Genomic DNA, 17,588 nt, shown 5'->3' on the forward strand with positions numbered 1-17,588 from the left:
ACTTTCAGTGATTGCTAAGAGCAATAGCATGTACAAAATGTTTATCTCAGAATTTTGATATCGATGACCTAAGGTCAGGTCAATTTTGCGACCTCCCCATTATAAGTCAACGGGAGAAAATTGAAATGCGTCTCTTTTGGACGAAAGACATTATAAACACTCCCAAACACCGAATTACAAGTGGTTTAGACACACTGAACATGAAAATGGTGTCCGTGACCCTTGTTTGTGCCCTGAGGTCATCTTAGGTCACGAATGGTATCTAACAGTTTTTCGCAAATAACTTTTGATAGAGGCATGCTAGAGCGATGAAAACGCCTTATATGTGCTCAGCTCGACGATATGGATCGACTGATATGCAACATGACCCTTTCCGGGCAGGTCATGACCTTGACCTGAGGTGAAATTTTCAAGTTGACCTTTCAAGGTCAAATTATAGTTCATTCGATGCGTCTTGGCGAGAGGAACACGATGCCGGTGAAAGTAAGCTCGTACAAGGCTTGGGTCAAAAGTTATTGCAGAAAAACTGTTTCCGAAAAAAATCGGCTATTTTTGCAGTTTTTGCCCCCTGCAGGCAAAACCGTTGACGTTAGGTCAAATCTGAGAGAATTACTCAGAAAGGGCGTTGATAGGGCTATCGAATGCACTTTTCCGCGGCGCTGTAGCTCTATTGGTTCCCGAGTTATGCGTTGGCTTCTTAGAAATTTTCGACATTCGACCTGGAAATCGGCGAAATTTTGCCTTCAATGACCTCTGGTGACCTGACCTTTGACCTGACCAAAAAATTGACCGAAGTGATTTCGTCATTATTTTTTACGCTCTTTCGAACGCCGCCTTCCGCGTATCGCTACGTGGCCCAGGAGCCGAGTTACAAGGGGGGGGGGGTGTTCAAACACCCCCCAGCAGGGCGTGGAAATCCAGGACCCCCAGCCAGGCGCGGGTTAATAGTGTCTATGGGGAGCGTTGGGTCACAGCATTTAACTGTGAACCCAGGCCGTGTGATGCGGCACAGCCTACCACTCCAGGAAACTTATTAACTGTGAAAAGTACAACATCATTCTGAAGTCAGCTTTACAATCAGACTATACCTTGCGCTGGACACTAGTGCGCTGCTATAATCAGCTAAAGAAACTCGTTATCTCTTAGCGTTTTGCTACCTCTCTACCGACCACTCAGCATGGTTTTCCTCTGTTCGCAGTTCCCATAAAGTAATCCTGGTTCCCATATTCCTTCCCGTAAGCTTGCGTGGTGCGTGACCCAGTTTTCCCTATGATCAGTACCCAGTGAGAGAGTTTATACAGAGCAGTATAAAGACCAGAGGTGAACCAAGCAAGGCATCAGTCTCTACTGGCACACATTCTGCAAACATGAAGGTAATGTAGTCAACAAGAGCATATTATAACGGTGCAAATTACTCAGCAACCGAACGTTACAGAATCGTCTAACACTGCAGTTCATTTGAATAGAATAGTGACCTCGCAAAAAGTTACATCACTCATTGGTGCATGTGATATACAATGCCGTAATAAAGTAAAATATTAATTAAATGCTAATTATTAGTAGCGTTCCCTTTATTATTTCTTGACCAAAAAAAAAAAACTATAAGAAAGTATATCTCTTCTCGGTAAGCCAGTGTTCCACTGCTGATACTTTCATTTTTCCTCCAGCTGTTCGTGCTGTCTGCGCTGGTGGCTGTCGTCTCGGCCGGCGGATACAGCCGTCCGCTCGCAGGAGGACGTCTTGGAGGTCAGGTCGGAGCTCTCCAGGGCTCCCTCGGACACGGTCTCGGAGGAGCCTACGGGCCAGGAAACTCCCTGGACTACTACGCAGTTCCCGACTACAACACCGGCTACTCCGTGAAGGACGCCTACTCGGGCGTGGACATCGACTCGCAGGAGAACCGTCTCGGTGACCGCACCGAGGGCTCGTACTCTACGCTGCTTCCCGACGGCCGGAGGCAGATCGTCACCTACTGGGTGGACGGCAACTCGGGCTACAACGCCAGGGTGACCTACGAGGGCGTGGCGCACCACCCGCAGACCACGCCCCTCGGCTATGGGCGGTCCACCGCAGGACTGGGCTCACTTGCTCTGGGCGCCTCTGGCGGTCCTGGCTACGGAGTTGGAGGCGGTGTGACCTTTGGTGGTGGCTCCGGACTGGGTTTGGGTGGTGCTCTCGGTGCGGGTTACCGAGGGTCGGGTGTGGTGTACCGCAGTGCCGTCGGCAGGGGCTACGGCGGACTCTGATCAGTGTTGAAGGACATGGGATTGGGACGCGGGAGAAGTGATTTATGCAAATGACAATTAGTTGTTGATATGCGTGCAAATATATAAGATATCAGTTTTTCTGACCTACATAGGGGAGAGTGGGGATAACTGGGACGCGGGAGAAGTGGGACACCTTCAATATCTTAGTGACCAATTGGACAAACAATTTTGTTTTTGCATATTTTCTCTTGAATTTAGTCGGGGCACGTCACATCCAAGCGGTTTCCTTTTCCGGTTACCTGTCTCTGAGATATTGAGTTAGGGTCTAAAATGTGATTTTTTGGCATTTTACTCTAATTCAATTTGCCGCTTATTCAGCGATGTGAAATGTTCAGGCCGTTCACCTTTGGATATCAGTTAGGTCATCTTAATTATGCAGAAACATTTTTTTATGTATCTGTTATACTTTTTGTGTGGTAGAGCAGCTGAAATAAAAATGACGACTTGGGGAGGACTGGGACAACGTGCCTAAACCCTGTCCTAGTTCTCCCGCATGCAAATGCATGGGAAAATTTTCCAGGATACTCAGTGCTGTCAGTGTAATTCAAAAAAGATAATCGAGGTGATTTCTTTAAGTGTCAATTTTAAAAACTCCTTCGTGATACTGATGGGTCATCAAATTTTAATTATATTCCATTTAAATCACATTTCTCGACCAGTCCCAGTTCTCCCCATCATCTGTCCCACTTCTCCTGGACGTGTCCCAGTTCACCCCATTGTCAACCTTTCCTAAAATTCAAATTTTAGAAGTAACACGTGAACAAACACGCATAAAAACAGTAAAGAATGAAGAAGAAATAAACCGTTTACCAGTAAATGCAATCAATTTATTTAAATATTAAATATTCTATTTTGTACGATTTTTCAAAGTTGACGTCAAAATAATGTCCCACTTCTCCCCAGTCTCCCCTACCTAAAGTTAAAGTTTAGAAGAATGGGATAAAGGCAAGTTAAGCATTGTCAGCTCAGCTGGTGCTGGGATGGATGAGCCCTCTCTCCTAACTCGCCCTCTCTTCTAACTCGGCTCCTGGGCCACGAAGCCGGGCTCCTGGGAAACCTCCTGGCTCCTGGGAGAAATTAGTTCTGTCACGGTTTGGTCAGAACAAAGGTCAGGTCACCAGAGGTCATTGAAGGCCAAATTTCGCCGATTTCCAAGTCAAATTTCAACAATTTTCTACAAAGCGACGCACAGCTCGGAAACTAATAGAGCTACAGTGCCGCAGAAAAGTGCATTTAATAGCCCTATTACCGCTCTTTCTAATTCTCTAAATTTGACACCCCGTCAACGGTTTTACCTGGGGGAGGGGGGGGGGGGCAAAAACTGCCAGAATGGACTTTTTTTAACGATTTTTCTGCAATAACGTTCGACTCAAACCCTGCACATTTTTTTTAACGGCATCGTGCTCCACTCGTCAAAATGCATCGATTGATCTATCATTTGACCTTAAAAGGTCAACTTAAAAATTTGACCTCAGGTCAAGGTCATGACCTGACCGGTAAGGGTCATGTTGCATATCAATCGAGCCGTATGGTCGAGCCGAACACACCTAAGGTGTTTTCATCCCTCTAGCATGCCTCTATCAAAAGTTATTCGCGAAAAACTCACTCACAGCTACCATTCGTGGCCCGATATGACCTCAGGGGCATACGAAGGGGCACGGGTGCCATTTTCATGTTCAGTGTGTCAAAATTACTTTTATTCAGTGTTTGAGAGTGTTTATAATGAGGTTCATCCAAAACAGGCGCCTTTCAATAATTTCCAATTGAGTTATGATGGAGAGGTGGTAAAATTGACCTGACGTTAGGTCTCCGATATCAAAATTCCTAGACATACATTTTGTAGATACTGTTGCTATATCAATCGCTGAAAGTTTCAAAGCGATCGGTCTCTCGGTGTAGCTATGGCAGGCATTGAAACTTTTTATGTAGTGAGGTCACTCGACCTGACCTGGAATTCTGACCTTAAGTGACTTGGGTCTGAAATTTTCACAACATGTGCAGAAAAGATGGACCATGTACGGAGATCAGGGAGCAGCTGGAGAGCTTAGCATTGCATATCATAACTGCATGAGGAGACTTTTTGAGGTTCCCCGCTGGGCCCGTCATCATGAGCTATCAGCTATGTCATGATCGTACAATGTTAACATGTTAAATGTAAATAGCGTATAGACGACAGATTCTGTTCTGGCGTCGCTCTCTCTCTCTCTCTCTCTCTCTCTCTCTCTCTCTCTCTCTCTCTCTCTCTCTCTCTCTCTCTCTCTCTCTCTCTCTCTCTCTCTATCTCTCTCTCTCTCCCAATGCTCTGATTGCAGCCGTGTTGGATAGTCCAGCTGGCCGGGTGGGTCTGGCATAGTGATGTCAATTACAGAAAATCTGAATACCGATACCAAACCAAATACCAACATAAGCCATGAAGAAATACCGATACCGAACCAATTTCATAACATGAGGGAAATACCGACTTTGTACCAATTTCTCAGCCTCTTATACATTAGTAAGGACTCATAATACCAACAAAATACCAAGTACATTAGGATTGAAATACCAAATACCAAGTTGGTATCGGTTTGGTATCGGTATACCAAAAAGTTGGTATCCGATTGACATCTCTAGTCTGGCAGCGCAGCAGCATTTGCGACTGCGTCAGCAGTATGAGCTCAATGACTGGGAGTTGGATTTGTCCGCTATCTCGCCTTTTGAATTTCATAAATGTATTGGTTGCCCGGATCGATGAAATTGTGCGTGGGAGAATGCTGAAGCTCCAGATCGGTTTGTGTACCGGATGTAGGGAAACACGCATTTTACATTCGCTTCCTGTGTCTTTGTGTTTGTTGAAGTGTTGTGGTGATGTGTATTGTGTATATGTACCGATTTCGGTACGAAATAAACCGTTATTGTGAATATGCCAAAAGATGTAACCTTAACAAAACGCAGTCGACGTGTGGAAAACATATCATTGGGCGTACCTCTCAACAAGACGAACATAACCCTCGACACAACTATCAGCATTTTCACATATACATAGGCGAAATAGAAAAGGGATTCCTGTATACATCGTACTATCTACTACGCACTTATAAATAATTCGCAATGAAATTTCGCAAATTAAACATATTGGTGTTAATAACCAGGACAAATTCAGCTGACTGGCCTAGCATCAACAAGGCGACAGAAGACGATTCCTGATTCCTCATCCTTCACAACAAATCATAACTTCTTTTAGGCAATGGCATAGCGCAAGGTCTCCTCTCCCTCCAGCATTCACTGCTCTCATTTTTTTCACAGTTCCATCTTTCATCAGTCTCGAACTTTTTAATAACTTTCGCTGTTTTACTCTTCAGAGAGTATCAGTTTGCCTCGTATCACATCTTATCTCACAAGCCAGCATATCATGCTTCATTTTAAAAGAACCACATGGCATCACATAAGGCAGTACTTCACCCTCATAGCAAATGCCTCGGGAGCTGCTGCGTACTAAGTTCTCTCGCCTGTAGGGAAGCGTTATCGTCTAAGTGTTCACTTCCTCAGTGATGCATATTTTAGGCACTTCTGTGTGTTCACACTGCCGTTATCACGGATAGCACTACCCCTTGAACGGCCTCACGGTTTGCCCCTCAGCCTCGTGACTCAAGTCAGCTCCTTCCGCAGGTGCACTATCCTCCTTCGTACTTCCGAGAGACGTCTTTCGTGCTTCATAATTCGCCTTAGGCTCGCCACCACGAACCATCAACTTCAGAAAATCCTCTATTGAGTCATTCATAGCGAATCGGTCGTAGGCCCTTTGGAGGCAGTAGATGAGCGCCATATCACACTTTTCGGGAGGTGAGATGAAATCGATTATCTCCTCGGCAGCTTCTTCCACAGCGTCCATCTCCGGGCCGTTGTCGTCATCGAACAGCTTCACACTGCGAAGTTTTTTACCTTTCGGCCTCAGCTCTAACTCCAGCTCGCTAAAGCAGATCTGTGCATCCCGGCCTTGCACCAGGTTTCGGCGAATGAGCGCTGCCAGCAGCAGCAGGCAGACGCAGCGCCGCCTCTCGGCCTGCCTCCAGCAGTCTGTCAGCTCCCGCAGCTGGCGCCGGCGCTCCGCGGGGTCTTCCACCGTCTCCAGGTGATGCAGCAGGTCTTCCCGCGAGAGTGTGTTCCGGTTGACCGGTGCGAGGCCACGCGACAGCCGGGTCAGCATGAAGTCGCCGAAGCTGACGGCCGTGCCGTCTCTGCGGTCTGACTTCACCTGGCGAGCAGTTGGAGCGAGAGTTGGTGTCAACCGATGCAAAATCAGGAGGCGAACAGTCGATCGGACTCTAGAGAAATCTTTCAAGAAAAAGAAAACCGGTCTACATGTCAATAGCCAAGGATGCCACAACGTACCTGGAGTTTGTCAAGCACTGCGCATGCGTCAGCGCAAATGTCGATCAGTCGCGGCATCTTCAGCACAGCTCGGAAGACAACATCCACGAGCGCGTACAGTCCGTACTCGGTTTGTACCGACACGTGGCGCATCTTCTCCAGCAGGCACGGCGCGTTCTCACCGGTCAGCTTGTTGATGAGGCCGGTGAGCTCTCTGACTGCCCCCAGATCCGGGTGCTCCGAGCTGGAGGGACCTTGGCGACTGTGTGGGGGCGTCCAAGCAGGAACACCTGCGAAAGAGGCGCAGTCGTAAGAAGTTGTGGAAGGACAACTTGTGAAATGGGAGCACTGGAAAAGTTCAGCTCAAGTTGAATTGACATTCAAACTACTCCTAGTCCAAAACCATGACACATGCTCTGGGATCCTAGTACTTTGGTTTAAGAATCTGGTGTACAGGTTTCTAAGCTGGAAACGGCAGCTAGTTTGTTCAAGGTATTTGTGATTTTAAGGGCGATGAACTCCTCGAGAAAACATTATGACAATGACAATTGACAACTATTAGAAAACAAGCCGTGGATGTCAACTTCTCCACTTCTTACCGTATTCACAATGAACCCTGACCCCACATCCACACTCAGCTCAAAAGCTGAATTGTAAATCAACCAACGGAACCCCCGCAGGACGTGCCACGATCTCGTCCTCCAGTGAGCCAGATCGGGTGATACGCCACCTGCACTGCCGCTGTCCTGTCGTCCGTTGTCCAGCCACCAGCAGACCTCCTCCTCGACAGTGTCTGCCACCGCGTCGACCAGGCTCATCACCTCTTCTTCAGGTTCGGGGTCGTAGCCTGCGGAGAAAATGGCATTATTTCACTGCTGCGATTGTGATTCAAACGCAATGGCTCTGGGGTATACTTGCGGCTTCGAATGATACAAAACCCGATACAACACACATGCGCTGGTCAATAAGGGGCATATGCGCGTCTCAGCTGCCAGTAACAGAAACAGGATAAAGTGATCATAAACGCAATAAAAAAGAGCATAAGCACAGGCAAAAAAGGGCAAATGGCACAATTACACGAGGCAGAGATTCGTTACAGTAAGGCAGAGAACAATAGATAGAAACAATAGGTCAAAGAATCACTTACCGTAGCTGGCAAAGCCGAATAGCATCGTCATCGGCACGTGGATCGTATCGACCACATCCAGCTGCTGCAGGGGCTGGCCAAGCACCTCGTTCACGCTCAGCACCGTTTTGTACACGTCCTGCAGCTCGTTCTGAAGGTGCATCGCTTTCCAGTCGATCCGGCCTTGCGAAGGCTGTGCAAAGCGCCATGGCCAGGCTCGGGCTCGCCACTCGGTGGCCGCTGAAGCGCTCAGGCCCAGCGCCGAGGGCGGCGTGTCGGCCGGCGTCATCGCCAGCAGGGTCAGCAGCACGGCGCGCACCTGACCTCGCCCGCTGCGGGGGTTCGTGACTCGCCGCCACTCGACCAGCGCGGCGGCCGGCAGCCGCAGCAGCTCTGGCAGCGCGTCCAGCGTGTTCGGCCGCAGCTGTAGCGTGCTGAGCGCCGCTCGCAGTCGGCTCTGCTCGCCTTCCAGCAGAACGCGCTCCAGCAGTGGCGCGCGCCACGTGCAGCTGGCCAGCATCTGGTGATCCTCGCCCCTATGGACGCCAAGCAGCACCAGCGGCTGGGTCGGAGCTCCCAGCAGCGCCGAGAGTCTCGCCTGCAGCGGCACAGCTGCCATGCGGCTAAAAGGAAGGCCGTGATCTTCCACCGACGGTGACACTGGTATTGGCACATTGTACACGGCTCTGAGACAGCTGGTGCGCACGGTACCGCTAGCTGCCGCTTGTCGCAGTGCCGGCGGATGTGGAAATTTGACCCAGGCGGGACGGGTTTTGGCTGCGGGTGGAGTGGGGTCATACAGTGGTGGTCTGTGGTCAGGGATGGGTCGGATAGAAGGGGCTTGATTGGGGTCAGTGGGGGCTTGAGTGGGATCAGTGGGGGCTGGAGTGGGGTCAGTGGGGGCTGGAGTGGAGCTGAACTCGGAGAGGACTGGAGTGTGGTCAGTGGGGGCTGGAGTGGGGTCAGTGAGGGCTGAAGTGGGGCCAGTGGGGACAGTGGGGGCTGGAGTGGAGCTGAAGTCGGAGGGGACTGGAGTGGGGTCAGTGGGGGCTGGAGTGGGGCCAATGGGGGCTGGAGTGGGGTCAGTGGGGGCTGGAGTGGGGTCAGTGGGGGCTGAAGTGGGGCCAGTGGGGACTGGAGTGGGGTCAGTGGGGGCTGAACTTGGAGTGTAGCCAGGTAGGACCGAAGGAGCCACGGGAGCAGCTATGTCGCACAGCACCATCCCTTTGGGCAGCATCATGGTCCTGGCGTCCCTGAGAAACTCGAGACTGCTTTTTTCTTGGCAGCTGACGATTCGGTGAATTTGGTCTTCGATGTCCCACTTTTTCTGCTCGGAAATTTGGCAGCTGCAGAGCACCTGAAAGAAATCCATACTGTCAGCAATCGCTCCCTTATAACTTCTTTTGGTCTGATGTTGTGCCACTCTCCGAGACATAAGCCTAGCAGATGGCATACACAAGATAGGCAAATTAAATTCCATGTCATATCATCCCTTAAAAATATAAGCACAATGTGTTCACGGGCGATTCACCAGCGAGTGACATTTAATGTTTTCTGACGAGGTGACTAATTAAATATGATGTATTCAGTTGCTTAATGATTCACTTGCCATTAAAAGCCTCGCTGGACCTATTGGTTTCTACATAGGCCCCAGCCGATCGGGGGGGGGGGTGGAGGGAGCCGGCTGCGACCCCCTCGCTATTTCGCACCTGACGGAGCTAGAATGTCGCAGAAAAACGAGCATGTCCACCGCTACCAAGAGTACTGACTGGCACCCCATTTTAAGGTCTCAGGTCAACTGCTAACCTGTGAGATCAGGACAAGTGACCAAAGGCGCGAGATCACTTACTAGTTACTCATAAATAACTTCGCAAAAAAGAGCTGCGATACTACCATAATCGTGTTCGTCTTTCTCAGACAGGTCAAATGGTTTATTTTCTGTTTGGGTGCAGAGGTCAAGCTCAGATGTTGACCTCGGTTCAAAGTCAGCTTAGTGTACCCCAGGTCACGAACCTGGTCAAAGGAGGTAATGTTGTCTGCAAAGTCAACAATGCAAAAGTTGATGAATGGTTCCGTCATTCCAAAATATAATTTGATTTTGTTCTAAAAAAAGAATATCTTGCATTTTACTAGTCATAAAAAGGTGGCGGTAAGCCCGCCATTGAATGCTCTTGCTTCATTATGTACAATTTCACAAATAATCGTACTAAATTGTGCAGCTAGCTGGTGGAATATTTGTTTTTTTTTCCTCAAAGACAGTTATTAATCCTACTTTCAAGCAAGGCAGATGAGTACCCGTCTTAGCATGACGGTTTTACCCGATAACTTCTGTAAAATCATTATTTTGCATGTATCCGCAAGTGTCGCATCCCTTCCGCCTCCCGAGTCGTGCGTAGTACGGTGACTAAAAATCACGCTAATTGCATTGTTTAAACTCATAATCTCACCAATATGGGGTATGGTGGGGTTTCCCAAGTAGCGGGATTACCCCAAGTCCCCCTTATAGGGAGGTTACGTGACAGACCTCACCTCATGTGACCTTCAGGGGAAAAAATCGAGATATACCTACAAGTTTGGGACTTCTAGGGGATACTGTATCCTGTAAGTTTTATCTCTTTGTATAAGATCCTCTGGTACTGAGGGCGTTGCAAAATTGCAATATCTGACTAGGATCGAAGTTCACTTATGACGTTATAGGTCAGTGACATGACCTGACCTGAAAATATAGTTGGTGTCTCAAAATGTGACTTGGTTCAAAGGTCAGGTATGCCAAGTTTCAGCTTTCTATCGCCGGCGAGTTCGGAGTTATTGCGAAAAATAAACTATAAGGGAGTGCGTCACCCCCTTCCCCACTCGGCCGGCGATGTTAAAGGAAGACTGCCACCTTCAAAAAGTTTTCTCAGATCGGCCTATGATTTATTCCCTGGACAAAACAAAATTTTAGAATTCACCTGACAAAGTATCATCACGTGAATCGCGAAAAAAATGTCGATTATCATACAATTATCAATCGGTTAATGTCTAACGACAATGTTTACACATCACTAGACTTCAAGGTCATAAGATTATTACTTTTTATTTGAAAAAGTAAGGTATTTTATGATTTACTAATATATGATTTCATAAGAAATTGGCCATGTTTAATTTATTTTACATTTAAGTTCGTAAAACATTTAAAAATCATGGCTCATTTGGAATGGGTCCATGGCCCATGTTAAACCCCATTTCCCACACTTTTTTGGAAAAAATGAACTACTGAATATATAGGTTTAACTTTTATTTTGACACTCCAAAATTCTTCTCTGATCTCGAAACAATCAAAGTTTTGACATATATTTACCAAAAGATAAGAAAATTCATGTTTCAAAGTTATCGATAAACAGTAGAGATGTCGGTTTTCTTGGACTAAAAAAATGGCATCAAACTGAACTTTGGTCTCCGATTTCTCGCAAACGGGTTCGAAGTTCGGAAAACCGACTTCAGTCTGGGACATAGGTGGCTCAGCTCTAGTGAAAACCGTTTTGTGGAAAAAAGGTGGCAGTCTACCTTTAAAGGCAAGCAATCTACCGGAATATACCGCAAGGAATAAAGCAATACCAGAAGGACAAACCTCTTTCAGGGCAGTTTCAATGGAATCCTGGTCGGAGAGCCACCGCATCAGCAGGTCCAGTCGTCGGAATTGCTTCTGCTCCACAGAGTGGTACTGCTCCTCAAGCTTCTCGAAGAACGCGTCGAACAGGGCTGGCGGATGTGGACCGGTGCCCGGGATCGTCGACACGAGAGGCAGCATCTCGACGGAGATGTCGAACTTCTTCAGGAACCTGTCGAATCGACCGGATCAAGGTTGAATAATATTTTAAGGTATATGCGTACTTGATTTGGCCGAGCGTTTCTATCGCTTAAGGATTGCAACCTAAGAGAAGCAGTATCATGTATCATGCCTTCAAGTCGTCTCGGTGATCGGTCAATCGTCAATCAAATCGTCTCAGTTGAGACACTTGACTATGCCGGTAGACTACGTAGCTTGCAGCTTTTCTCAGTCAAGGGCAGACTGCTGAGGGCAGATCTTATTCAGTGCTGAAAGTTGTTTAATGGCAGGAGTCATCTAGATGTATCTGACCTGTTTGAACGTCCTATAACACGGCAGCACGCGAGGTCATTGCAATAATATTTTCATTCCGACGTCTCACACCGATGTAAGGAGACACTTCTTCAATGTGAGATGCATAGCTGCGTGGAATGCTTTGCCACAGCATGTTGTGACCACAACTAACTTAGCTAGCTTCAAGAAGTTACTGGAGAAGGCGCTGGGCGAGGCCCTCTACGAATTCACTGACTGACGGTTGTACACTTTTCTAGACATACGCGCGTTGCAGAGCTACCAATGATAAATATGTTGCGCTGTCGATAATATCATAATATGTTCGTGCTCATTGAATAAGCCAAATTCCAGCCATAATATGCATTGTAATTATCAATCATGTGAGCTGTGTTTATATCTGGGCTGGCGCGTCTTTTGATGTGGGTTCCTTAATATCCTTCTCGATTTCCTAACCATGTTTTTGGCTCAGAACGGAAATGGAAACCCAACAAGGTGAGTTGACCAGGTGAGTCTTAACCAGTGTCATGTCTTTTTCAGTATGACAAAACGTCAAATAATTGAAAAGGATCTCGTCTCCACACACTTCTGCAAGTAGACTTCGCACTTCTTGTAAGGGCAATCGGAGGTCAGGTCAGTCATTGCCATTCGCTGCCTCGATTGTGAAACTCCTGCCATAACATGAGTTACTTGAAGTAAGCTACGCTTAGGGTTTATTTACGATCATCATTTGAGTAATATCAGCCGCCTTTTTCAGCAGTTGCATCACCTTTCCGGATGGAACACCTCACAGGGCATGTAGAACCCCTTCTGTCCCGGCGGCGGGTGGCGAAGCTGCAGCGTGGCCCTTTTCCGGGGTACCTTGACAGCGACTATGTTCTGGGTCAGGTACTTATTCTGAATTCCCATGATTGGACAGTCCAGTTTTCGGGCCAGCGCAGTGAACTCGGCGGTGGCATCATTCAAGCAGACGATGTGTGGTATCTCCAGTCGCCGAAGTACCTGTGGAAATACAAACATGTCCTATATCCCGGCAGGCGGTGGGCCTTCCGGCCACCTTCCGCGCGGTGGGGGGGGGGACATTTTTTGCCCCCTCCCGTATCTCTGAAACCACTGGACGAATTTTTAAAATTCAAACGGCGTTCGATAGCAGGGCGTCAGCTGCCTAGTAGATATGTTGCTATTAGAGGTCACTGAACTACCAGGTCAGGTCACAGGTCAGGTCACCAAAGGGTCAGCACATGAACCCAGCTTTACCAAGGTTGTGCGATGCATGTTTTATGGCCAATTTTTCACTTCCAACTCAATGGTGATGGTTAAAACACCATCAGGTACGGTGTAAGTCACTTAAGTCACTTTCTGGTGGAGGTCAGGTCAAGGTCAGTCAAAAAAAGGTCAAATTTCAAAGCTGATAGTTTTGCATTAAAGGGACTATCCCACCTTCTAAAATGTTGTTAAAACCAGTTAAATTGTGCCCGACTTTATAGATTGGATGACCAGGAACACGGTTCTGGCATTTATTTTTCATTAAACATCTTAGGCTTCCCATATTCCAAACACAAACTTTCAAATATGTGACGTCACAGCCCAAAATTACCTCCTTCCCCAGGTCACATTACTGTCATAAAGCTGATTCTTTTTACTCTGTAGGCACCACAACAAAGTTCGGACCAAGTTTTAAGCGATTTTTCAACGAACAAACACATTTAAATCAGAATGACTAAACGAGGTGACGTCACACTAACGGTCGCTCCATGTTGAAGATAGGGCCTTGTACAAGGCCCATTTTCAAATGAAGGGAACGAATTTCTTCAACACCAAGAGGCCGCGGGGGTTGCAACCTAGATAGATAGTGGTTTCTGAACCTCGCCGCAAACTTGGCTATCTCAACTTAAACCCCATGTTAAAGGTGGGATAGTCCCTTTAAATGGGTATTGAGTTGATGCAGCTCGTCACGGGGAGTCTAATGGTGGTCTTTGTTTTGCGCTACGAGGTCTATTTGCCAAAAAAGAGGTTTCGATCTCAAATTTGGTATGTGGATAGAATGTGGTAGGCACTATCACATATATTCCGTTTTCCGAAATTCAAAAAAATCTTTGGATTTTTCGGCTATTACATTAAAAAATCTATGTTTATTTTTGGGGGTCGAAATCCAAAAATTTCAAAAATCTGAGATAGCAGGTTTGTAGCCCTGTTGATTCTACACCTTTTATATGAAACAGTTTTCTGTATCTCTAAAGCTGTAGGCCTCACAGCTCTTCCCGCAAAACTTTTTATGGGTCGAAAATGGCAGAAATGACGTAACTCTGACGTCATTACCTGCCAACTTTTTATCATAGCCTTTTGAAAATTTTTAGTCACTGTTGTGGCTGGGATTGGCTGTGCCGTGCCGGCCAGCTGGGCTAGATAGCCTGAGGCGCTGATGGCGTGACCTGGCGGCCGGCGTCCGGCGGCCGCGCGGCTGGGTGTGTCAGTCTGTGCCCGGTGCCCACACGGGCTGGTGTCGTGACGACAATACAGTGCAGCTTGGACCTCTCAGTATTTAACAGTCACAATGTGCAAAATCTATTCACGGGAGGGTACTAAAAGTTTGGTGACGATTGTATGTATGTATGTATGTATTGACACCAAAAGCCTTCCACATATGGCGTGGCGATTACGGCTTAGATCCGAGTATAATGGGTAACAATCATGCGGGCAGGGGGAAGAACACTCAGCACTAGACGACAGTCATCCATCGATGGGGGTCGCGACAATAATCATCTACATATGTACAGTCTGTCTTAAAAGTACCGCGCAAAGTGACGGTGGATCCATCATGCCTGACCGAGGAAGGGCCTACTAAATTTGAGTCACTGAAGCAATTCACATCCTCGTCCATTCCCTAGGTCAATTGGTTCGGTGACTTTCAAATTATAGCAGCCTCTTCCTCAGTCAGGCTTGATGGATCCACCGTCACTTTGCGCGGTACTTTTAAGACAGACTGTACATAAGACAAACAATATATATACATAAGCACAAACAGATCGTCCACCTATTGGCGGCATGCCTTGTCTACTACTAAACAGACTCGTCAGCGGCGTAGCGGGGATTTGTTAATCAGCGCGGCCCTGGCAGACCGGGCGAAGCTGGCAGGTGGCAGCTGCACTACCTGGGGTGGAAGGCTATTTAACAGCGCCGCGGCGCGGTACTCAAAACGCCGTTTTCCGGTTTCAAGCCTCGGTCGGGGAAGATGAAGGAGACGATCCTGCCGTGTGTGCCTGTCTCGAAAATTTTGATTGGGGACGAACAGTGCAGCAAGGTTCTCGGGCTCTTCATGCTTAACCCGCGCCCCGCTGGGGGGGGCAGAATCTGCCCCCCCTCCCGTTTTTCGCCAATAACTTCTAAACGCGTTACGCCAGCGACGTCAAACTTTCAGTACCTTATCATACATCAATTTGACACGTTCCCTGAAAATTTGAGCGAAATCCGTCGGAAAATTTTTGAGAAATTGACGTTTTAGTGACGTCATGTTCGCCATTTTCGCCTAAAAAACGGCAAAATTTCAAACGCCGCTAACTTCTTCATTTTTAAAGGAATCAAGACGTAACAAAAAAGGTTATACGTGATTCTACTTTGTCTATCAAATGGCTATCTCGGTTTTTTGAAAATTTTGGATTTTGGCCAAAATTTTTCCAAAAAACTGACTTTTTTGGGAAAATATTTATAAAATCCAAAATTTTGAGTTTATCGAAAAAACCGGAATATATGTCAAAGAAGTGGTCTATGTGTACCTACATACCAATTTTTAGAAGAATCGGTTCAAAAATGTGGGAGTTATTCAAAATTTTATGACGTCACGACACACAAAAATTTTGAAAAATGATTTTTTGGAAGTTCTAGACCTCGCACGGAAATAAAAATAGCACCATTCGATTCGCCGTGAAAAACTGCATCGGATAGACACCTTTTTAGGCCTTAACAACCAACTTCAAAATTTGACCCCACTTGACCTGACCTTGACCTGACCTCGACCTGAAATTCATCCAGAGGTGGTCCATATCACTTATTGAGTGTGCCTATTGAATTCCATGAGTAAAATGACCCATAAAACATGTGTCGCAAATGCCCTTTTCTATATTTTGTTTTTGGTGACCTGACCTGACCTGACCTGACCTTGACCTTGACCTTTGAATGACATTGTGTGCAACGAATATTGTCTTGGTAGTCTAAGAACACGTTTTGGGCAATCAGTCTCAGTCCATTCTTCGGCAACTACGGTGCAAGGCCGATACTGTAGAAACTTGCATTTTGTACCCTTGACCTGACCTTGACCTGACCTCTGACCTACTTAAGCAAAAAAATTTGGGCTCTTAAGATCCGCCTTGTTGAGAGCTTTCGATTGCCGTTTTCCCCGTCTTTCTACGACCATCGGTTCGGAAGTTAGACAGGGGGGGCAGAATCTGCCCCCCCCCCCCCCCAGCAGGGCGCGTATGGCTGAATAGCCCAGCGGGGCGCGGGTTAATGACCTTTTGCGCGATCGTGAGTGTCAGGTAATCTGACATGGATTTTGGTGATAGCCAGCCAAGTCTGTCGCGCAGGTCCGAGACGTGGTCAAACTTACGCCGTCCGAAGATCACTCTAGCGGCAAAGTTCAAAATTTTCTGGAGTCGGTCAAAAATTTTCTGAGTCCCGTTACCGTACACAGTGAGTCAGTAGTTGATTCGTGATATGACCAGAGATGTAACGAGAACTGACACCGTCAGGGAGACAATTTCGTGCGTGAGACAGTCCGATCAACAAGCCAGTACACCGACGACTAAGCTCGGACAAATGGGCTTCCCAGGACAGGGTGCTGTCAAAGACAACACCCAGATTCCCCACCTGCTCGCATGGCTGCAACACAGAGTCACGAAGAGAGACGCTGAAGTCGGGTACTTTCCGTAAATTTTGTCTGCTGCCAAAAACCATGAGTTGTGTTTTGTTTGTGCTTAGCTTGAGGGCGTGAAGACAGAACCAGTTACTGATTGATGCGAGTGAAGCTTCCATGCGAGAGATAAGCGATCTGAGGTGGTCGGCACGGCCGCTCACTAGAACCTGGGTGTCGTCCGCATATTGGAAAACGGTGGCGTCACCTGCGTATAGCGAGAGGTTGTTCGAAAATATGGTGAAGAGTAACGGTCCCAGGGCAGATCCTTGGAAGACGCCCATATTATTTGGAAGCGGCCGCGACAGTACTCTACCTCCGGCGCCGTTAGATAGGGTCACATAGGGGTAGGAACAGGGGGGCCGGGGGGCCATGGCCCCCCACTTTCGGAGGTGGGGGGGGGGGGGGGCAGCAATGTTAACTACCCCCCCCCCCACTTTTTGCTGACTTAAGTGTCTGTCTACTCTGTACCTACCACCCGGTACCCTTAACACCAGAACTTGACAACTATTCAGCTTGCCCTTTAATGAAGATTCCCTTTTGTTCCTAAATGAAGATTCCCTTTTGTTCCTACAGCGTTATTGACCGCAATTTCCTTCACTTAACCCGCGCCCCGTAGGGCTACCGGCGGACCCTACCACCCGTAGGGGGGAGGCCGTTTCGGCCCCCCCCCCTAAGATCTCGGAAAGTTACCGGCCGATTTTCAAAATTCAAACGGCGTTCGATAGCCCCACCCGGGAACTACCTTGTGACCAAATTTCATTGACCTAGGTCAAACCGATGACGTCACAGGTCAGGTCAAAGGTCAGATTTTCACCGTTCACAGGCAATTCAAGAAAT

General features: G+C 47.6%; 2 protein-coding genes across 2 annotated transcripts in view; one reads left to right on the forward strand and one right to left on the reverse strand.

The window, feature by feature from the left end:
• Positions 1 to 1,367: 1,367 nt before the first annotated feature.
• LOC122371863 (cuticle protein 7-like) lies at positions 1,368 to 2,246 on the forward strand. The gene is made up of 2 exons (XM_043348614.1): positions 1,368 to 1,373; positions 1,668 to 2,246. Exons 1-2 carry the CDS (start codon positions 1,368 to 1,370, stop codon positions 2,244 to 2,246), a joined length of 585 nt encoding a protein of 194 aa, XP_043204549.1.
• A 2,957-nt stretch (positions 2,247 to 5,203) lies between these two features.
• The window catches only part of LOC122371871, a 32,446-nt gene continuing 20,061 nt past the window's right edge, over positions 5,204 to 17,588 (reverse strand). Inside the window, exons 4-9 of the mRNA XM_043348621.1 lie at positions 12,612 to 12,844; positions 11,354 to 11,564; positions 7,765 to 9,100; positions 7,348 to 7,464; positions 6,639 to 6,907; positions 5,204 to 6,501 (exon numbers count right to left, since the gene is read on the reverse strand). Coding sequence (XP_043204556.1) covers positions 5,851 to 6,501; positions 6,639 to 6,907; positions 7,348 to 7,464; positions 7,765 to 9,100; positions 11,354 to 11,564; positions 12,612 to 12,844 — 2,817 coding nt within the window. The 3' untranslated portion in view covers positions 5,204 to 5,850. The remainder of the gene's footprint in view (positions 6,502 to 6,638; positions 6,908 to 7,347; positions 7,465 to 7,764; positions 9,101 to 11,353; positions 11,565 to 12,611; positions 12,845 to 17,588) is intronic.

This window comes from Amphibalanus amphitrite, unplaced genomic scaffold (assembly GCF_019059575.1).
Source record: "Amphibalanus amphitrite isolate SeventyFive unplaced genomic scaffold, NRLGWU_Aamphi_draft 001286F_arrow, whole genome shotgun sequence".
Taxonomy (NCBI): Eukaryota; Metazoa; Arthropoda; class Thecostraca; order Balanomorpha; family Balanidae; genus Amphibalanus; species Amphibalanus amphitrite.